General features: G+C 45.6%; 1 protein-coding gene across 1 annotated transcript in view; it reads left to right on the plus strand.

Annotated features, from left to right (window-relative positions):
- The window catches only part of NUP210 (nucleoporin 210), a 108117-nt gene that overhangs the window by 33699 nt on the left and 50908 nt on the right, over positions 1-23510 (plus strand). Inside the window, exons 13-23 of the mRNA XM_073644462.1 lie at positions 2648-2843; positions 3409-3554; positions 4902-5123; positions 5625-5798; positions 9490-9682; positions 9764-9870; positions 14642-14746; positions 17480-17581; positions 21282-21410; positions 21782-21909; positions 22014-22149. Coding sequence (XP_073500563.1) covers positions 2648-2843; positions 3409-3554; positions 4902-5123; positions 5625-5798; positions 9490-9682; positions 9764-9870; positions 14642-14746; positions 17480-17581; positions 21282-21410; positions 21782-21909; positions 22014-22149 — 1638 coding nt within the window. The remainder of the gene's footprint in view (positions 1-2647; positions 2844-3408; positions 3555-4901; positions 5124-5624; positions 5799-9489; positions 9683-9763; positions 9871-14641; positions 14747-17479; positions 17582-21281; positions 21411-21781; positions 21910-22013; positions 22150-23510) is intronic.

A 23510-nucleotide genomic window follows, 5' to 3' on the forward strand; every position in this document is an offset into this window, starting at 1 on the left:
TGGAAACCCCGATGTAAGTGCTCAACCTAGAGCGCCGGATAAATGTTACGTAAAATGTTCCCAATAAAAGCTTCAACTCAGTCCTCAAAAAAAGCTAGTCCCCACTCAGGTCCGTTATCTGTTAAAAATATAAGGGACTTCCAAGTTACTGGTAGCAGAAAGGCTCTGGAAAAGCGAAATGGCCCTTGCCCCCCAAAAGAAATTCAGAAAATTTTGTGCTCCCAAATCCAAATGCCTATTCTACAATAATTTGTTCTCTAATTGTCAAATAGCGCTCCGTCCCCCCCAGATCTCGCCTTATGGCTGAGCGGTATGATACAGCCACATATGGGGTATTGACACTTTTAGAAGAAATCGTGTGACACATTTCGGCACCATTTTTACCCATTGCCCTGTGTGAAAATGTAAAATCTGAGGGTAAAACATTTTTTTGTGGTAAAAATATAATTATGCTTTTTTCACTGCCCAATGGTATGAATTTAAAAATTAAAAAATACTCACTACTTCCCTAGATGAATTCCTTGAGAGGTGTAGTTTACAAAATGGGGTCACTTGTGGGGGTTTCTGCTGTTTTGGCATGTCAGCGACTCTTCAAATGTGACATGGTGTCTGCAACCTATCCCAGCCAACATAGCGCTCCTTTCTCTTCCGAACCCTGCCGTACACCAAAGCAGTGGTTTTTCCCCACATATGGGGTATCGGCGTGTTCAGGAGAAATTGTACAACAAATTTCATGGTGCAATTTCTCCTGTTACCCTTATGATAATGCAAAATTAGGGAATGAAAAACATTTTTTGTGGGAAAACTGTGAAAATTTTATTTTTATGGCTCAATATTATAAACTTCTGTGAAGCACCTTGGGGTTCAAGGTGCTCACCACACATCTAGATATGTTCCCTAAGGGGTCTAGTTTCCAAAATGGTGTCACTTGTGGGGGGTTTCCACTGTTTAGGCACATCAGGAGCTCTCCAAACGCAACATGGCGTCTGCTAATTATTCAGACAAATTTTACATTCAAAAAGTCTAATGGCGCTCCTTCCCTACCGAGCCCTGCTGTGCGCCCAAACAGTGGTTTTCCCTCACATATGGGGTATCAGCGCGCTCAAGAGAAATTGCACAAAAAAATTTGGGGTCCATTTTTTCCTGTTACCCCTGTGAAAATAAAAAAAAATAGGGTCTAAAGTAACATTTTTGTGAAAAAAGTTAAATGTTAATTTTTTTCTTCCACATTCCAAAAATTCCTGTGAAGCACCTGAAGGGTTAATAAAGTTCTTGAATGTGGTTTTGAGCACCTTGAGGGGTGCAGTTTTTAGAATGGTGTCACTTTTGGGTATTTTCTGTCATAAAGACCCCTGAAAGTGACTTCAAATATGATAAGGTCCCTAAAAAATGTTTTTGTAAATTTTGTTGGAAAAATGAGAAATCGCTGGTCAACTTTTAACCCTTATAGCTCCCTAACAAAAAAAAAATGTTGGTTCCAAAATTGTGCTGATGTAAAGTAGACATGTGGGAAATGTTATTTATTAGCTATTTTGTGTGACATATCTCTCTGATTTAAGGGCATGAAAATTCAAAGTTTGAAAATTGCAAAATTTTCAAAATTTTCGGCAAATTTCCGATTTTTTCACAAATAAACGCAAGTGATATCGAAGAAATTTTACCCCTATCATGAAGTACAATATGTCATGAAAAAACAGTCTCAGAATCAGGGGGAGCCGTTGAAGCGTTCCAGAGTAATTACTTCATAAAGTGACCGTGGTCAGAATTGAAAAAATTGGCCCGGTCACGAAGGCAAAAACAGACACTGGTGCGAAGTGGTTAATAAAGTATGCGGCAGTGCAAAGAGTGAGATCTGGTGCCTTTACTATGGTAGGGAGTCATGGAGGGCTGCGGGGTTCCTCTCTGCGTGATTGAATCCCATAATTCTTAAGTTTGGGCCAGACTTTTTCTAGAAAGTTGGTCTCTTTTTTGGGGGTGAGGGAGGGATTAGTTACTTTTCTGCATTTTTGACAATACCTTTAGAAAAATCACTCGTATTGCACCTTCTTTAAGGTTATGTGGAAATCTAGTAGGATTATTTACTGGATGCTCCATTGTTTCCTGGATTGCATGCATTTCTGGCTGCCGGTCGTCCGTACACAGAAGGACTTGCTGATGATGAATGGATCAGCTGACTTTTTATATTGTCTTTGTTTTCCTATATGATTTAAAGTGGTCCAAATTATTCTTTTAGGGGTCTGTTCAAGCGTACCTTCCAGTGGCACTAAATGGTTTCTGATCGGTAAATGTTTACCGATTAGCAGTAGTTTAATTTGGTGCCCGGTTAACGAGGGGCACTGACTGACCAGTAATAGTTAGCGCCGTAAACAGTGGCAGCCTAAGCCTTGTATACACAAGACTATGTGCTGCCGAGACAGTTTATATTTTGTGCAGCACTAAAGTTGATTTCACCTGATGAACGAGCATTTTGCTCCTAGGAACACTCGTACATGATGATCTTTGAGTGTAAATGCACCATAGAACACCGCTGTATGGAAGAATAAGTCTTCCTGTCACTATTATCTGTATTTTATGATTACTCTCATGGCTAGATTTCTTTGAGTTTCTGTTGAATTACTCAATAATTTTTAACCCATTGTAATTTTAGGTTTTTGTCATTGAACCCACTGGCATGGAGTTTATACCCTGTCGGGTTGAGGCCAGGCTGGGGAAACATCTTGAGCTGCCTCTCCGGATATTTGGCCTCTTAAGTGGAGACAATGAAGTGGTGACACTGAGCGACTGCTCGCACTTTGACTTGGCTGTAGAAATGGAGACATCCGGGATATTTAAAATACTGCCAGGTAAGTAAATCTTTGAGAAAAGAGAACCATTTTAATGTGGGATATAAGAATAGACCTTATATCTTGCTACTCAGGTTAAAGAGATTGTCCACTACTTGGACAACCCCTTCTCAATCCCTAAGTTTCTCCCTTTATAAAATCATAACACCTGTACTCACCTCTGGTGGTGGTCCAGCGGTGTCAGCACTGGCTCTCCCGGGGCTTGTGTGACATTGTCACGCGATCCCTACGGCCAATTAGCGACCACTTCACTCTCCTTTCCTACAAAACACATACATCTGGAGGACGTGAAGCAGCAGTCGCAGCTCTGACTTTCTTCGGATGTTTGATTTTTTCAAAGGCGGAGAGAGTGAAGCCAGCATTGATCCCTGTGGCCAATGTCACACAAGCCCAGGGAGAGCCAGTGCTGACACAGCTGGAGCACCACCAGAGATGAGTATACATGTTATTTTACAGGGTGGAAACATGGGGATTGAGAAGGGGTTGACCGAGAAGTGTACAACCCCTTTAATGATTATCATATACAAATGTGATATGACTCTCCTCATTTTCTCTTTGTTGGTAGGAAGACTCAAGCCTGGCATTGACTATTGTAGCGGTATTACAGTCCAAGCTGAAACACCCGGATACACAACCATATTTGTCAGCTACACACATGGCCATGTGCATTTAAAGACTAAAATCATTGTGGCTGCCTACCCACCCCTGAAGGTAATTCCAAAGTATATTCATTAGTGGGGATGAGTGAACCCATGGAAGCTCGGGTTCGACCGAAATTTAGTCCAAAGTTCGGTTCAGGTACCAGATTTGTACCCAATCCTGAACCCAAACCCCATAGAAATAAATGTGGATCCGAACTTTGGATTTAGGATCTATTGTAGTAACTAACAATCTTAGGGAAAACTAATGCATAATTTTATTTATTTGTTTTATACATTATATGGACAGATTCGGACACATCTTGTAATCATTGAAATTAATTTTTTTCATTCAGTACCATTGTCACAGGTGTATAACATCCGGCCCCTCACCCCCTTGATGTAGAACATCCTTCCCCTTGCCTTGCAGCCTCCTATATATAGTATAGTAATATGTGACAAAATGTCTGGTGGTGCAGAGGTCACGGACACCAGTGCGGTCCTGGAGCCACCGGTGTAATAAATCCGTTCATTACATTTCTTCCCTCCTAAATCATCCCCCATCACCTGTGAGTGATATTGAGAAGTGGAAGGAACCGCAGCATCTCAGAGACCCTGTAACGTTAGAGTGAGGGTCACCGAGTGCAGACCTCTTCTTGTATTAACTTCAGCAAAAAAATCTATACTCCTGCCAGAGCTTACATCACCAAGCACAATGCTGAGCGTCGGATGCAGTGGTGTAAAGCCGCCATCACTGGACTCTGGAGGAAACGTGTTCTGTGCAGTGACGGATCACACTTCTCTATCTGGCATCTGATCGATGAGTCTGGGTTTGGCAAGAAAACATTACCGGACTGCATTGTGCCTGCTGTAAAGTCCCAATGAAGGGAAATCTTAATGCTTCAGCACAAAACATATTTATATCTTTGAACTTGTGGGAATAATTTGGGGAAGGCCCTTTTCAGCATGACTGTGCCCAATGCACAAAGCAAGTTCCAGGAAGACCTGGTCGGGGGAGATGGTGTAGAAGAACATGCCCGGCCCAAACACCATCCAACACCTTTGGGGTGAGCTAGAAAGGAGATTGTGAGCCCGGCATCTCCCCAACATCAGTGTCTGATTTCAAAAATGCTCTTCTGGGTGAATTCCCTCCAAAATTTTGTAGAAATCCTTCCCAGAAAAGTGCAAAATGAGAGCCAACCCCATAATAATATACTAAATTAGGATGTCCTGGAGGAGTCCTTTTAATATATAGGTGGTCACTGTTTAAAAGATGCTGTATGTATGGTTAACTTTTAGCATTTCTCTGCGATTGGATGTTAACTTGAGGCATGATTTGAAAACTTTCAGAGGAAAAAAACATTCCAAATACCTGTAAAATGTGCAATTTCCTGTATTATTGTTTTCTCCCTTCTTATAGACTATTGATCCGCCATCTGTAGCACTGGTTACGTTGGGTTCCTCTAAAGACATGCTCTTTGAAGGGGGACCCAAGCCTTGGGTTCTTGAACCCGTGAAATTCTTCAGGAGCTTATCTGCAGAAGATGAGGCCGGCACCGGACTGTTCCTGCTCGACACCCCATTAACTCGTAACCATTTCCAGCATTGGATCAGGACTGTTTGCCGAGACCTTGGAGAACAGGTAACCATGATTGTCTACTTGGCTGTATCTCAAGTTTTGCAGACAGGTCTGTTGTTTTTATGGTATCTACTTGACCTATGCCAGGTAATTCTGCCTACGTATATGTCTGGCGGACAACTCCTCCATATGCAGCTGTAAAGTTGTACAAGTCGCCCATAGAATACCATTATTTTTAGCAATTACATTCTGTGGGCAATATATGCAACTCTACGGTACATCGTGCCCCATACACCACCATGCTCGGTTCGGCCGAGCATTCGTGTGTCTTCCAGTGAAGGAACAGAGTTAGTCGCTGTAGTAGTATTTCCATAGGGAATAAATAGTCTGAGCTTTGTAATTCAGCATGCCTGCTACTTCTTTTAGAAGACAAAGGGGCCCCGAGGCTCATTGGATGGTCAGAAGGTTTGGCAGGCTTTAGCCTAATCTGAATAGGCACCTTTTAGACCATAATCCACTGATGCATTTCGAGGCTTAACTTGGAATTTTTTTCTTTTTTGACAGATAATTTCACTGTCCATTGGAAACCAGCCCACAGAGACCAACCCTTTTCCAGCAGTGGAGGGAGTTAATGTGAAACTCTCCTGTTCTCCCCCATCACGATTTACTGTGAATCCGGTGTATAAACATTCTCATATGGACCTCATCTGTCCCCTGATGCAGCAAGAGAAGCAGGTGGTACGTCATTTTACTTCCTGCATTATATGTAGTACAAGGTTTGTGCAAAATTTAGCAACTGGTGTTGAGTGTTTCTACTTCCTAGGTAGTATATGAACAATTATTAGGGATTTTAAATGTTATTGTTTACTGCTTGTTGTCTAGATTACCGGCCACCTCTACAGCCTTCCAGAAATGGCTGGTCTCATACACATGGAACGTACACTTTCAAGTTTTAATTTAGAGCGTGAAAGTGCCAGCTCCAGTGCCCAATGCAGCATGGGAGAGCGCACAGTCCGGGCTAGTGGCACAACCATGTCGCTGGTCCAAACTGTTAATCTTCAGGCGCGCACTGCCCCCTGAAAAGCAGGTGGCAGAGGAGCAGCGTGTTCCTGAGCAAACATTAGATAACCTTTTTAAAGGGGTATTCCCATCTCCAAGATCCCTATCCCAACATATAATAGATGTAATAACAGCAAATACCTCCAATTAGAAGTGTAGTATAGTTTTTGAGATTCGCTTTGTTGCTTACCCCATGTGCAGGGCATTGCTATAGCTTATGTATCCATGGTTACAACCACTAGCACCTAACTAACTGTCACTATGAGTGGTTGTAACCATGGATGCCCTGCACATGGGGTAAGCGACATGGCAAATCAGAAGAACTATATTATATTTCTATTTGGAGGTATTTGTTAATATTATTACATCTACAACATATTGTTATAGGATCTTGGAGATGGGAATACCTCTTTAAATCCAAATATCTGAAAAAAATGTTCCAGAATATGAACAAAGCATAAATATAAAGCAGTAACTTGAATGAAGTCAGAATCTTTTTCTTCTCCAGCCAAAAGGCGTGTACATCACTTGGCACATATCCCACCACAAGTGTTGATCTAAAAGAACACAGATGTGTATTATTATTTTTATAGAGCTTACGCTTATTAGTATTCACACCAAAGGCTTGAAAAACCGGGTGAGCTGTAGTCCTAAAAGTACGTCTGTAAGACATGATGTTCTGTAAGACATTTTACCTGGGGGCTGGTGTGTTGAAGCTACCCCTATAAAATTCCTCCCACATAAATACCATGGAACTGGAAATCCTTGCATTCACCTTACCTCTACATGATGGATGAAAGTTCCCACACATATCGTTATCTAAAGGTATTCTTATTAAATCCAAAGAAATGGGCCAGAGTTCCTGTTGGTATAAGTGCAATGTGTAGGAGCACATTCACACTGTGGCCATTAACGGACAAAACCTAGGAGAAAATCAATAAGCAAATACCCTGCAGTAAGTAAGCAAGTAAATAGTAGTACATGTAAATAACATGGGGTACTTGGTTAACTCAATTTTTTGATCAAAAAATTGTAAAAGCCATCCCACCACGTCAAGGTGTACCCAATCAGGATGGTCCTGTCGCTTGTATTTCACCTCTCTGTGCCAGCAGGCCTCAATAGAGCAGGTTCCAGGTCTGAGTGTTTTGCACCTGCCTGTGGAAAGCTATATAGATAGGATGCACAGCCCAAAAAGGGTGGATCTTGTCTATATAGCTTTCCACAGGCAGGTGCCAAAGACGAGATGCACAGCCCAAAAAGGGTGGATGTTGTCTATATAGCTGGTTGCCTATAGGCAGGTGCAAAACAGTCAGACCTGGGTCCTGCTCTGCCCCCATCTATTGAGGCCTGCTGGCACATAAAGAGGTGAACTACTAGAGTTTATGGGTACACCTTGTCGGGGTGGGATGGCTTTTATGCTTTTTTTTTTTTTTTTTTTTTAATCAAAATAGTGTCAACTAAGTGCCCTATGTTATTTTCATGAACTACTATTTGTTAAATTACTGCAGGGTATTTGCTCATTGTTTTCTATCCTAAATTTTAAGAAAGCAGTGGTTTTGTTTTAGAGAAATTCATTATTTAAAACTTATGCAAATGAGTCGCAAGTACAGTGGGGTTGGTCACTGCGGCTCTCCTGCCCTCTCTCCCTACTTCCTGCCCGCTGCCTGCCTCCGGGCAGTGACTGACAGCTCACACCTCTCTGTGTCCGGTTTTCCTAGAGCGATCTCTTGCCTAGTTCATTCATTGCCTGCGATGGCGCATGTGCAGACTGATGGATGATGTAGGCAAGAGATGTAACTAGAGAAATCAGGTCACTGAGAGAAAAGTACCATGTTGTTTTTCTTGAAGCGTTCTTCCTTTTGATTGGGCAGTCCCTAGTTTTGGAGAGCTTTCCTTCAGGATCCTCTTGAAAGAAGTGACATGCACTTTCATTTTTCTACTGGTTACGTTTTAAATCCTCCTATGGGAAAAAAAACCTCATACAAACAGCTAAATTAATTGGAAGAAGTATTAACATATTTTTAAGCCATTTTTGGAGAGAATCTATTCCACAAAAAAAATCTTCAGTTGTAAAAGAGAAAGGAGTTAAACCTATGTACTAAACTGTTCTGCTGTTGAAGAATCTGGGAAGGCTGCTCGATTACTGCGGGAGTTGTTGATGTGGATATAAAAATAAATATATTTTTTATTAATATATTTTTTTCACTGTTCAACGACTCTTGAAACCAAGTCCAGAAATATGTCTTCCATTCTTAATGGATCCCCATAGACTTCAATGGCAAAGCGGATGAGAATATAATCTGCTCGGAGTCTCACAGACAGATGCACGGATCAGATGTGTGTATGGATCAATCAAAAGCACTATAGGTCCATGTGCTGTCCATTTAAAACAGATGTGTGAAGCAGCCTGGATCAATTTTTGTAGTTAACTCTGTGTGGTCCTGACAATGACACCCTGCCCATAATTGTTGAGGACCACGCACAATTGTGTAAAATTGGACTAGATTTACATAGGATGACCAGGCCATATCTCAGGAACTGTCAGAATTCCTGTTGTCCTTCTACAGTTTGACCACTAGTGGCTGCTATTGTTCACCTTAATAATTATGCTTCAATTCCACTCCTTACCACTGGAGGCGGCTGTTGTGTTCAGCAATTGCCCTTTACTAATATGGCAGATTATGAATCTGCGGAATCCATCTTGTTTCCTGTTTGGGCCTACTTAAAGCCACATGGATCTCTCACTCATTGCTTGAGTATTGTGTCTAGCTGTTAGCCTAGTTTCAAATCTCCAGCTCCTGATTATTCTTACCCAGACTGTTCTCATTCAGTTAAGGATTGTTTCTTACAACTCCTTTGCTAACTCCAAGAACTTCTACTACCTCTTGCTGTTCCTGCTTGTGCTCCTTTGGCCACTGGTTTCCAGCAGTACTACGCCAGTATCGTAACAGGAACGGAGAGAATTAGTAACCGAAAGTAAAACAATTCAGGAAATCGGTGGCATTTACACAAAGGAAAACAATTTCATAGTTATGGCAAGTGACAGATACTTCTTTGACACCTTTCCAACCTGGGATGTTTTGGGCCTTGATGACCAGAGTACGATTTCAAAAATTGGAATGCTTCTGCCCTAGAAAAATTAATTGAGGCAGCAATTTATTTTTCCTGTGAGCCCCATCATTAGCTGCCATAGTAATCATAAGATTGAGATATGTGATGGGTATGAAACTAACCTTTTTGAGTAAAGCAGTTTATATGAAAGATTTCCAATTTTTTACTACTGTGATTATACCCCCTATTTGGTATTTCCTAAATGTATTCTGACAACGAATTACACATTAAATCTATGTACCATTCTATTTTGTCCTAGATTCCAGTTTCCAACTATCGTAATCAGTTACTGCAGTTGTCGGCCTACGATCACCAGGGAAGAAAGTTTGACAATTTTTCCTCTTTGGCTGTGGAATGGGATTCCTCGAAGATGGTATTGGCCAACTTTGATCCTTTTAAACCCATGGAACATAGCCAGATAGAAGATGGAAGTGGTCAGAGGAAGATGCACGGTATTCCATCCCTTCATGTTTTCTATGTGACTGATCTGTAACAACGACGCTATGAGATCTCATTTACTGTCATTGTTTTAGGTCTAAACACTGTTCATGTTCATCAAGTATCAGGTACAGCAGTTATTACCGCCAAAGCAAATAATTACCAGGAATCTCATCTCAAAGCCGCCAATGTCAGAACACTGGTAAGTCGCAAAACCCGTTGTAGTCTTGTTTTTGCTGGTGATTATTATAAATGATCCCATTGTTCTGTGTAATGCAGATGGTGGCTTACGGCACAATATGCAATCTGGCGGTTACAAGGGTTTTAATTTAACCCCTTCACCCACCTTGCCGTAACTGTACATCCGTCACACTCTGGGTGTATGGAGCGGGCTCAGGAGCAAAGTTCCTTTTGCTGCCATTTTGGTTCCCCTATGAAGCCAAGCCGATGCGTATGGCTGGATTTCATATGAGAATGTTTATATTGCGATGTTACTTAATTGCAGTATATAGTTAAACTGACAATCAAGGGATCGTAGGTGAAGTAACAGAGCGGGACTAAAAAGTTTTTCCAGCTTAAAAATACAGAAATGAAAAAAAGACATATGTCTGTAAAAATCTGATCTATCAAAATATTAAATGGTTTAAACTGTGCGTTAAATGTGACGCGCCCCTGGGCCTGTGTCACGCTGCGTTGCGCACGCGGGAGCTTACCCGGAGCCGGATCTCTTGAGGGTTGTAGTCTCGTGGCGGTGACCCGGTCCGTGCCCAGGGAGTCAAACTGAGCGGCGATGTAACAGCGGTAGATGTTGGACGACTACGCCACCCGTTGAATGCAGCTATGGAGCTGCCGCTGCAGGACAGTCCGCTGAGGCCGGTGGATGGATGGTGCAGCGTAGATGGTATAACCCCCAACGGGAGGGGTATGGCCTCAGGGCAGCAGATGTGGATGATGGGGGTAGCAGGAACCACTCAGAGACGGTGCGGTGTAATTCAGGGTCTTTACTGGTAACAACGATAGACCCTCCCGGAGTACTTGCTAGTGAACGTGGCCTGGTCAGTCCTTGAGCAGATGGGATCTCCCCTGGCCAGGCGGAGTTGTAGGCCTCCCAAACTGACTGTACTCTTCTGGCTACCTTGCTAGAAGCGGATATAAGTAGCCCACGTCCCTGAGTGTACCGTGTGGTGCTCACCCATATGGCCGGTGACTCGGGGCCTTCTAATGGCTTCCACTCCACGATGGCGGTGCTGGTCCCACGCGTGTGACCATGCCTTCGGGTTTCTGGGCCTGAGGACCTGAAATCCCCTGCCGGTCGGCTTCTGCTGCTGGGTAAGAGTTAGTCCCCACAGCCTCGGACGCCGGGTCCGGTAAGAAAGCTTCTCAGTCAGGGCGAGCTCTGCAGCTGCCAGCCCCTGACTCGTAGTAGTATTGCTTCTGCTGTTTCTTGTCTCTACTCTCCTTGACTCCAGGCTCAGGCCCCTGGACAGGGCCTGCCTGTGGAGCAGAGCCCATAGAGCAGCTCTGCTCCCTGTCTTCTCCTCTCAAAACTCCCTACCCTGCCTCAGCCCCAGGTTTATATAGGGGAAGTCCTTCCCCTCCCAAGACTGGGCAGGAGGTGTGGCATGCACAGGATCCCTGACCAAAGGACCTCCCACCTGCTCTCAGACGTAATATCTCTATCACTGTGGCAACCAGACCCCTGGGGTGTCACATTCCCCCCTAGTGAAATTTAGTACTCCGGGACTAAACATATTTTTTTTAGAAAAACATAACAAGGTATAACAATAACAATAAGAAAAACACATAAGATGGTTTCGGCGTGTCCGCAACCGGGTGCAGTTTTGAAAAGCAAGGTGTCCATTTCACCAAAACAGGGAGACGTAACCAGGTAGGGGTCTGTCCTACCCCGAGTCCTTAACAGTCTTTTAGTCCATCCTGGGTTACGCTCCACTAACTGTACAAAGGATTCCCGGTAAATCCACCAAGGACTCCTATAAATAACTGGAAACACATAATATTTACAAGATATGGCCGCTCTCAGTCCTCGGCCAGTGGGGATAAGGATTGGCTGCTCACAGTCCTCAGCCTGTGGGGAGATGGGATGGCTGCTCACAGTCCTCAGCCTGGTTAAGGATAGGGGACACACGGGAACAGTTCACACTTGTCCCAACGGGGACCATATTTTAATTAGCAACACAAGTACCCCTACGGGTAACTATGTACAGTTCCACTTTACCGTACTTCAGTAACGGCATCCTCCTGCTCCTTCTTGGGTGTAGGCTTCAGACCCGTCCGGGTCCTCTTGGCCTTCCTCGTATTGGTAGTACTGCAGCTCCTCCTCAGTCAGACGGTGTACATGGAGGGCGTACAGTCCTTTGGCACCCTTATGCCGGGTGAAGGCAACCACATCACCCGGATAGAGATCACGTCCGCGGTGCCCGTCCGGGCTGGCATGTTGTGCGAAAAGATCTGCGCCCAGGGGTGGCACTGTGGAGGTTGAGGGCGCCGTAGGGGCGGCAGCGCCCGGGGGTACTCGGCCTTGCGACCAGGCCGGGGGTGCTTTGGAAGTAGAGGGCACTGTTGGAACAGCGGCGCCCTGGTTCACTAGGCCTTGCGACCGGGCCTGGAGAGGGTCGCCGTTGAGGACGCCCGGGGTCAGAGAGTGCGACTTTGGGCCTGGGCGCGGGCTGGTGGTGGCGGTGCCCAGGGCTGGAGGGCTCGGCCGCAGGGCTTGTTGCGGGGGCTGGAGCAGGTCGGTGTTCGCAGCGCCCGGGGTCAGCGGCTCCACCAGGGGGCCCGGGAGCAGGCTGACGCTGGCAGCGTCCGGGACAGGGAGACTCCTCTTACCTGCTCCCGCGACCGCTCCTGCATCACGCGTCTTCTCCTGGTGCTGGTCGGGGCCCGCGACGGCTGGGGCGCTGCCGATGCTGGGCAGCTTAGTCTGCTGCCGGTTCGCCATCTTGCTGTCCGTTCCTGGTGTCCTCCTCCCCCCTAGTGGACCGTGGCCTACCTTGCGATGATCCTCTTCCGTAGGCCGCGGCTCCGCAGTGGATCGTCAGGGTTGAGGACCTTCCGTCGCGCTTCTGTGACGTCGGCGTCTGCTGGGCTCCTTCCAGGACCTTACGCAACGTCCGGACGTGAGGCGGGGCTTCAGTTCTCGTGCGCTTTCGAAGTCCATGCCCCTCTTCTTCCCGCGCGGCGTCCTCAAGATGGCGTCCAATGGCGGGAAAACTCCACGGATGGCGGGAAGAAGGCTGAAGATGGCGCCGGATGGCGGGAATCTTCACAGATGGCGGGAAGAAGGCTGAAAATGGCGCCGGATGGCGGGAATCTTCACCGATGGCGGGAAAACTTCACGGATGGTAAGTTTTAAAAGTCTCTTTTTCAGGCACGCAGTACCCGGTGGTTGCGGGCACGAAATCCTGCCGACTACGCCAAAGTTGACGCGCCCCTGGGCCTGTGTCACGCTGCGTTGCGCACGCGGGAGCTTACCCGGAGCCGGATCTCTTGAGGGTTGTAGTCTCGTGGCGGTGACCCGGTCCGTGCCCAGGGAGTCAAACTGAGCGGCGATGTAACAGCGGTAGATGTTGGACGACTACGCCACCCGTTGAATGCAGCTATGGAGCTGCCGCTGCAGGACAGTCCGCTGAGGCCGGTGGATGGATGGTGCAGCGTAGATGGTATAACCCCCAACGGGAGGGGTATGGCCTCAGGGCAGCAGATGTGGATGATGGGGGTAGCAGGAACCACTCAGAGACGGTGCGGTGTAATTCAGGGTCTTTACTGGTAACAACGATAGACCCTCCCGGAGTACTTGCTAGTGAACGTGGCCTGGTCAGTCCTTGAGCAGATGGGATCTCCCCTGGCCAGGCGGAGTTGTAGGCCTCCCAAACTGACTGTACTCTTCTGGCTACCTTGCTAGAAGCGGATATAAGTAGCCCACGTCCCTGAGTGTACCGTGTGGTGCTCACCCATATGGCCGGTGACTCGGGGCCTTCTAATGGCTTCCACTCCACGATGGCGGTGCTGGTCCCACGCGTGTGACCGTGCCTTCGGGTTTCTGGGCCTGAGGACCTGAAATCCCCTGCCGGTCGGCTTCTGCTGCTGGGTAAGAGTTAGTCCCCACAGCCTCGGACGCCGGGTCCGGTAAGAAAGCTTCTCAGTCAGGGCGAGCTCTGCAGCTGCCAGCCCCTGACTCGTAGTAGTATTGCTTCTGCTGTTTCTTGTCTCTACTCTCCTTGACTCCAGGCTCAGGCCCCTGGACAGGGCCTGCCTGTGGAGCAGAGCCCATAGAGCAGCTCTGCTCCCTGTCTTCTCCTCTCAGAACTCCCTACCCTGCCTCAGCCCCAGGTTTATATAGGGGAAGTCCTTCCCCTCCCAAGACTGGGCAGGAGGTGTGGCATGCACAGGATCCCTGACCAAAGGACCTCCCACCTGCTCTCAGACGTAATATCTCTATCACTGTGGCAACCAGACCCCTGGGGTGTCACAAATGCATAAAACTAAATTGTCACTCTTTTTGGTTGCTGCATTCCCCTTGCAAATGCACAATGGTGCGAGCATAAAAGAATGTAAAATATATAATATAATGTATAGATATATATAATATATACATGTGTATTATATACACATATAATAAATATATATTTATTATATATGTGTGTGTATATATATATGTGTATGTGTGTGTGTATATATATATATATAAAATATAATATGTATATATATATATATATATATGTGTATATATATATATATATATATATATATATATATATATATATATATATATATATATATATATATATATATATATTTATAATATGTATAATTTGTGTGGTCTTCCCCTCTAGGTAATAAATTCAGCAATTTTGTAGATGTTGCTCCTTCTATCTATGCTGGTTTTCACACTTTTTTATATCGTTTTTTTGTCTGTTATTTTGCACTACAGTTAATTGTCTCTTCTTTTCCAGTTCAAATCGCTCGCACCAGTTGCTGCCAGTTTAGAGCTTTTACTTGTGGAGGATGTGAGAGTAAACCCTGGATCAATTTCCATCTATAATCATCCGGATGTCACGGTGAGGTTTTGTTGAATATGATGGCTCGCCCTGTGGACTAAATTGAAAAAAAACAGACAAACTTGATCTGTCCTTAAAGGGGTTATCTATCCAGTCATCGGGCTCAATATGTGGAGTGCAGACTTGTGAATCCGCACACTGTGCGCTGTTCAGGATTTTCCACTGTTGGGAGCACATTACTACTAGACGTGCCTGGCCTCAATAAATTCACCTGTATTGGGCAAGGCCGTGCACCTCTAATCGGCAGGTGACTGCATGTATGCAAATCACATATTTGTAGTCATGCACCCACCTTCTCCCGGCGCCAGCACCAGACAATCCTGACAGCTCACAGTGTACACTTTGTGAGAATAGAGTGACTGCAGGCTTGAACACCAGGCCTGAACAACCCTTTTAAAGAGTAATAATCTGTTTGCTTCTGCCCTTTTTTTTTTTTTTTTTTTTTTTTTTTATATGAATATTAGTATGCAGCCATAGACAGATTGGGTCTCTAAACCTATGGTGCCCCCTATACTGGCAAAGCACGAGATCTTGCGCTTTTTAACTAAAGTGCTACCATATTATATACACAAGTTGGCGATCGGCAACAGATAAGCCAATCAGAAGCAACGTGGATAGTGTGCCACAATTTGCCAGTGAGGGAGAATCATTGAGGGTTGTGCAATCTCACTGCCAGGAAGTTCGGGTCCAACTTCTGCTAGAAAGTCTGGTCCTTTTTAATGTAGAATGAGGCACACTTCTGGTCGTTCTTACTAAATTATGGTGTTTTGTAAAATTCCTCTGTCTGTGGCCTCTCACTGTATTCTTAAGTAAAAACTGATGAGTGCTATTCAAGAATAAATTGTACCCTGGCCTTTTGAGCTTGCACATTTGGTAAGTGGGTGTTGAAATCCTTTTGGGTCCCTTTCGTTCTCTGCTGATTTAACTTACAAAACTAAACATGACCTCATATAATGAATATAAATGTAATTCAGCGTGCAACTGAAACGTCAGAAAACTATATTTTTAGGTGGATACGGAGTTAAAAAGTTAGGAAAAAAACAACCTTTATATATATATATATATATATATATATATATATATATATATATATATATATATATATATATATATATATATATATATATATAGTATATCTTGCCTTGCAGCGCAATCGCACTCTCGTGGGACTTTAAAGGGAATCTGTCAGCAGGTTTTTGCTATTTAATCTGAATACCGTAGTAGATAGAGGCTGAAACCCAGAATTCAGGGATGTGTCACTTGTCAAAGTGTGTGCTGTGGTTTACCAATTGTGAAGGATTTATCACTAATAGATTAACATTACCAAACAAAGCAAGTCAGGCAACGCCCCCTCCCCCTGTGATAAGGAGCTCATTGTCTATGGACATTGTACACAGAGAGCATGATGTGGGCGGAGTTAGCTTTCTTAGCTCTGCTTCATTCTAAATTTAAAAGCTCTGATTGTGCCAGAACTGCTGCACCCAATAATCTAAGTGATACACCGTTGGATTCAGCTTCTCTTTATCTACATTACGCTGCTCTCAGGTGAGGTAGCAAAATCCTGCTGACAGATTCCCTTTTAAATTGCACTATACTGTAATGCATGGACAGGCCTTCTATTTTGTTTAATAAGGCATGCTGTCAGTTTCTTTTAAAGGGTTATTTCCATCTACTTCAAAAGAAGTAAATAGTCATCGTAAAAAGAAGCTATTTTGTAGATGAATAGCTGTTTCTCTATAGGGCAGCATGGTGGCTCAGTGGTTAGCACTGTTGCTTTGCAGCGCTGGAGTCCTGGGTTCAAATCCCATCAAGCACAATATCTGCAATGAGTTTGTATGTTCTCCCCGTGTTCTTCCCGGGTTCTCAATTTTCCTCCCACACTCCAAAGACATACTGATAGGGAATGTAGATTGTGAGCTCCAATGGGGACAGTGATTATAATGTATGTAAAGTGCTTGGATTGCTAGAGTGCACGGTTAGCTCTTAATCCCATTTCCAAATCCAATGCATCAGAGGCAAGTGTGCATCTTCATATAACAGCATTGGGGAGAGCGCAGTTATCACCGGTGCTTCCACCATGCTGCTGACCTGATCTGTCACTCAATCAGGAGCGCCCGACCCCAGTATCACAAAATTGTGAGGCCCGGCAGCGGTGCGCTCCTGCTTGATACAATTTAAAAGCACCTTTTAAAACCACTCTTGAAAAAATGGGTCACCACAGCCATTAAAAAGAGCTTTTATCGTTGTTGATGGGCTGCAGTGTGGACGCCATGTCTACATTGCACGCTACCGCTGCATCCAATCACTGAACTCAGCTGCTCTACCAATGCAGTCGGCACAAGTCACTGAGCCCAGTGATGGGCAGCAGTGGTGACGTCATATCTACAGGCAGGCGACAAAGACCGTCTTGAGAGGGCACTTTAGACCAGGGGAGGGTGAGTATTGCTGAGATTGCTATTTTTGCTGTATGCAGCCCTATGGAACAGCAACCGTTCTGAACCAGATTTCTCCTTTTAATTAGTAATTCCTTAGTTTGATTAAAAGTGTTACAGCAATGAAAAAGAAATAAATTGAAATAACTACCAAAATGGACTAACGGAACCCCCGATATTTCACACTTCCTGGGGGATTTGCAGTCAACTTTAGTGTTAGTGAATTAATCCTCTATGCTTCCAAGTTGCTGTTTTTTGTTTGCTTTTTTCTTTCTACTTACTTATACTTCTTTTATTTCAGGCTGAATTCTCAATTTTAGAGGGCTCAGGATATTTCTTTATTAACAGCAGCGTTCCTAATATTATTAACACCGTTTTTCAAGAATCAAAAGGCGCTGTGACGGTGAGTACAGTTTGTGATTGCCATATCTTATACTTCTCAGTTATTAAACATACGGGCTTTGTTTTCTACAATAGTGTATGTTTAGTAATGAACAGCTACAATTGCATTTTCCATTTTTTTCTAATTTTAGGTTCTGTTCTGAGCGTTTGGTGTATTCACCAAATGTATTCATAGGGCTCCAATCACCTAATTGGGGGCAAAAGATTGTCTTTTTTGGCCTCCTCCTGGCCAATATACATCAGTTTACCTTTACTGTACTGTAATCTTTTGCTCACTGAGGCTCCCAGCTGGTCTTTATCATGACTCCCCAAAACAGTACACCATCCGCCCCTTTTGAAGTGAATTTATGCATAAAATATGCCTCTGTTACTTACCGTATTTTTCAGACTATAAGACGCGCACTGGACCATAAGACGCACCCCAAATTTTGGGGTGGAAAATAGGAAAAAAATATTATTTATAAGATGGGTTTCCATCTTATAGTCTGAATAAGTACGGTATCTTACTTGGGGGGCGGTGGAGCGAGGGTCACAGGAGGCAGGGTCCTTCAGCGGGAAGTTGTAGTGGAGCGGGATTGCAAGGTCCTCCGTTCCCTCCCTCAGGGACCCAGCGGCTGCAGCAGAAAATGTGAGATGCTGTGGGGCCTGTGCCTGGCTGGGGCACTTAGCCGGGCTGGGGCCTGTGCCGGGGCCCTTAGCCTGGCTGGTTCCTGTGCAGGGTTGGGGCCTGTGCAGGGCCATTGCCATTAGCCTGGCTAGTTCCTGGACAGGGCTGGGGGGGACTGTGCCAGGCCTGGACAGGGCTGGGGGGGACTGTGCCGGGCCTGGACAGGGCTGGGGGGGACTGTGCCGGGCCTGGACAGGGCTGGGGGGGACTGTGCCGGGCCTGGACAGGGCTGGGGGGGACTGTGCCGGGCCTGGACAGGGCTGGGGGGGACCTGTGCCGGGCCTGGACAGGGCTGGGGGGGACCTGTGCCGGGCCTGGACAGGGCTGGGGGGGACCTGTGCCGGGCCTGGACAGGGCTGGGGGGGACCTGTGCCGGGCCTGGACAGGGCTGGGGGGGGACCTGTGCCGGGCCTGGACAGGGCTGGGGGGGGACCTGTGCCGGGCCTGGACAGGGCTGGGGGGGGACCTGTGCCGGGCCTGGACAGGGCTGGGGGGGGACCTGTGCCGGGCCTGGACAGGGCTGGGGGGGGACCTGTGCCGGGCCTGGACAGGGCTGGGGGGGGACCTGTGCCGGGCCTGGACAGGGCTGGGGGGGGACCTGTGCCGGGCCTGGACAGGGCTGGGGGGGGACCTGTGCCGGGCCTGGACAGGGCTGGGGGGGGACCTGTGCCGGGCCTGGACAGGGCTGGGGGGGGACCTGTGCCGGGCCTGGACAGGGCTGGGGGGGGACCTGTGCCGGGCCTGGACAGGGCTGGGGGGGGACCTGTGCCGGGCCTGGACAGGGCTGGGGGGGGACCTGTGCCGGGCCTGGACAGGGCTGGGGGGGGACCTGTGCCGGGCCTGGACAGGGCTGGGGGGGGACCTGTGCCGGGCCTGGACAGGGCTGGGGGGGGACCTGTGCCGGGCCTGGACAGGGCTGGGGGGGGACCTGTGCCGGGCCTGGACAGGGCTGGGGGGGACCTGTGCCGGGCCTGGACAGGGCTGGGGGGGACCTGTGCCGGGCCTGGACAGGGCTGGGGGGGACCTGTGCCGGGCCTGGACAGGGCTGGGGGGGACCTGTGCCGGGCCTGGACAGGGCTGTGAGCGGCGGTGAAGCAGAGCGGCCTGTGCGGCTTTCCGGTAGCCGCGGCCATCTTATTAATGTGATCTACGGTAAAATGGCTACCGGTCTGCGCATGCGCCGGCTCGGCCGCCAATTTTCCTGTAGATCGCGGCCTCAGTAAGACACGGGCACACTGGAAAGCCGCACAGACTGCTCTGCTTCACCGCCCGACGCAGCTGACAGCCTGACACCGGCCCTAGCCGCTCTGCCTCACCACTGCCGCCACCTCGTTCCCGAAGGAGGGAGGACACCTCCGCTCCACCACCACCGCAAGTATTCATAACATTCGGACCATAAGACGCACCCTCCATTTTCCCCCATTGGGGGGGAAAAAAAGTGCGTCTTATGGTCCGAAAAATACGGTAGATAGGAAATGACAGCTGGTGCTCATAAAAGTCTGTGGTGGAAGGAGCTAGAGGCAGACATTCTGCTGCAAGTTCTACTGAAACAGTTTTCCATAGAACCTTATGAGCACCAACTGTCATATCCTATCTCCGTAATGAAAAAAATCTGTATTCACTAAACACACATTTTACCAGTGAACTGTCATTTTTAAGAATAAAAGATCAGTCCTGGAGGAGAAAGAAGCAGATTTATTTTATAAAATATTAAAAAAAAATTCTCTTATTTTCTCAAGTACTATTGATTCATGAAATGAGAATTAAAACGATGGTTACTCTTTAAAGACAAGCTGATTGGCTTATAATTTGGCAGGTTCGAGTATAATCTATGGGGTAAACCTGCCTGTAAGTGTTCCGTTTTCCTGCAGCGCCACCACAGTGGAAATGAAGTATTACAAAATGATCATTCAAATCAATGGGTTGTCTGTAAAATACAGAACAGGTCCTGAAGTAGAAAAGACAGTACTGGCAAATCCTCTAAACTCTGGCCAAAAAATCCTGATCTGGGGACTAACTCATAATTCCCTCATTGAAAATGAGTTTATTGACAACCCCTTTAAGAGCTTACAGTGTGAGAGGAGTTGCTTGTTAAAGGGAAGGTTCATCTATATACCTGTTTTAGGGTTTGGTGAACTGAAACTTGCTGAGATCTGTCAAGTGCTTGTCCCCTTCCAGTGAAAAGGACAGTAAAAACTTGTCGAAGGATGCATAAGGCCAGGTTCACACTAGCATTTAAAAAAAATAGTCCAAGTTTCATCTAGGAAACTATGACAATTTTTTTTCTCATTTATTATCCGTGTGTATTCTGTCTTTATACATCGGCAGTTATTAAAAATTGACAAGACTAACTACAGTGTCCAATGTTAAACAAGTGCAGTGTATCTGAAAACATCGGATTCTATATGATGGCTCCATATAACATTCGATTTATTTATTTATTTTTTTGTGCCCTCATTATTATTTTTTTGGAGTCTCATCTGATATGCTAAAAAAAATGTGCATGCTATGATTTTTTGATTTTTTTTTTTTTCACATGGGGAAAAAAAAAATCCGCTCATCTGTACTGTCCCACTGAATAACATTGGTCCGTTTTTTCACGGACAGTACTTGGACCGACAATACGGTGGTGTGTACAAGCCTTTAGAGTGAGTTTGCCCTATTAGGAGACCCTACACCACATCTCCAAATATGAGAAGTTAGGCACATAATCGTTTTGTCCTTGAATTTTACATTTATTTATTATTATTTATACACACCTTTTATATTCACTTATTTATACATTTTATTTTATGCACTTTCTTGCCATGTACCACTTGGTAATTGCATACTAAAAGCCCTATAACAATGTAAGTTGTTGTCTTAGCTCTTTCCTACGTGAGAATACATAAAGCTACATTTTATTAAATCCACTAAATCAATGTATTTTTATGGTGGACGTCTCGTTCTCTGCAGGTAGGCTGTAATTGTCTTCGGTGTTAATGGACTCAACTTTTAGACTTGCGCTTGTTTTATGACTTAATATGTCTTTCAGGTTTATCCTTTGCGTCCAGGAACATTATCAGTCATGGTTTATGACCTATGTCTCGCTTTCCCTGCGCCAGCTGCAGTTAGTGTTCACGTGTCGGATATTCTCCAGGTGGATGTCAGGGTGGTGGACAAGGTAATATCATTTATTTGTGGTCATTAAGTTGATGCTTCGCTTTGCTACTTTTCTGAAACTGACAATTTTATGCTTTAACAAAGTCTGAGGATAAAGTTTCTCCTTGTGGAGCGTGACAAGCCAAGCCTGGCATGTCAGAGTGAGGAGACTTATAGGCCATGCATGCTCCTCTGGGAAATTTAAATATGAAAATAGTCTCTTCAGAGAGGAAGAAGACTCCAACTCTAGAGCCGCCTATTGGAAGTAGCGTCTTAAAAGTCAATATCGACTCTTTAACTAGCCTTGCAATATGACTTAGGATAAAAAAAAACTCTAATACAATACCTTTTTGCAAACCTAAAGTTTTAACAATGTTTCTTCAACTTACACAGGTAGAAATTGGGAAGACTGTTAAAGCCTATGTGAGGGTCCTGGACTCTTCTCAGAAGCCGTTTCTTGCTAAATATTTTGCTTATATGAACTTGGAGTTGGGATCGTCCTCACAGATTGTGTCAATCAAGTAAGTGTGTTCTAGAGTTTTTCCAAAGAATATTTGGAAAATATATTTTAATTTGTTGCATAGATAGAGTAATTCATTAATTGTATTGGGTTTTTACTTTGCAGAGCCCTGAGCGAGAAAGTAGATGAGGTTACCGCCGTCTTTGCTGTCCGTGGTCTGGCCATAGGACAGACAAGTCTCACTGCATCTGCTGTGGACAAAGGCACCAACAAAATTGACTCTTCACCCAAATCATTGGAGGTAAATAGTCCTGGCTAGATATTAGTGTTGATCTTACTTTTGGTAGGAAGGTAATTTTAAAGGGGTCCTCCAGGCTTAGGATATTAAGATGTGTCTTCAATATCCGATCAGTGGAGATCCAACACCCGACCCGGCTCCTTCACTGGTCAGCTGTGATTAGCTCTGGTGATGGCAGGGTGTAAAGGTTGGTGAAGCAGCACTGCTCAACTCCAGTGCTGCTTCATCAACACCACAATGTGTAGTGGACCCTGCCGGGTCCTGCAGAACAGCTCCTATTCTTTTAACCCCTTATTGCCCCATGACTGTCGTGTAGCAGGTCTAGGTGTGTGGAGTGGGTTCAGGAGCTGAGACCGCTGTACACGCGTTAGATACTGCCCAAATTAAATAGCCGACATCTGTGGCTAAGAGCCGCAGCTGAGCTCTGCCCATGGCTGTTAGCCATGTAAACGCCTCATCCAGTCTCTGACAAGGGCATTTAGGTTGAATGCGTGCTGGTGCTCAAGTGTAATGACTTTCATTGACTTCCCACGGGGAACTGATGGGGTGCCATGGCAGCTGGTTGGTCTGCTGAAGGCCCCCTGTTACTGCCATTTTTGTCCCTTTTATGAAGCTCAGTCACAGGCTGAGCTTCAAAAGAGACAGAAATGTTCACTATGTAATGCAATACTCTAGTATCACAGTATATAGTATAAGCGATTAGACCATCGTAGGTTTAAGTCCCCTGAGGGGACTAATAAATGGAAATAAAAAGTTCTTCAAAAATAAGAGTAAAAAAAGAGAAAAATTCGAATCACCCCCTAAAAACCTTAGGCTTGGCCACGTAAAAAATAAGCTTTCACACCACTCTAAAAATAAAAAATGTTACGGATCTCTGCAAATGAAGCTAGGAACCAATTTTTTATTTTTACATTTTGAATTTTTTTTCCACCACTTAAAGGGGATATCTGGGACTTTGTTAAAAACAAAAAATGTACCTAAGCACTAACAGGCAGGTAGTTGTTACCTACTGCCTGTTGTACCCGTCGCTGGTCACAGAGCGCTCCTGTTGACAGAACAGCTGCTTCTTTTCCTCTCTGCTCTGTCGATGGGGTGTGAGTTTTGACGTCGTTCTGATTGACTCCCGGCTCCCCCAGTTAGGCAGGCAGGATAGGGCTGTCAATCAGAATGACGTCGACAGACCCTCCCTGTCAACACAGCAGAAAAGAATCTGTGGACGTGACATCAGCAGAGGCAGCTGAATTGCCGGCACAGACAGTGACCAGTCTGTGCCAGCGAAGAACTGCTACGGGCACAACAGGCAGGCAGTTGGCAACTATCTTTGTTGTTTTTAGGCACATTTTTTATTTATTTTTTTACAATGT

Source organism: Phyllobates terribilis, unplaced genomic scaffold (genome assembly GCF_046119375.1).
Source record: "Phyllobates terribilis strain yellow unplaced genomic scaffold, ASM4611937v1 Scaffold_8__6_contigs__length_399053987, whole genome shotgun sequence".
Classification (NCBI taxonomy): Eukaryota; Metazoa; Chordata; class Amphibia; order Anura; family Dendrobatidae; genus Phyllobates; species Phyllobates terribilis.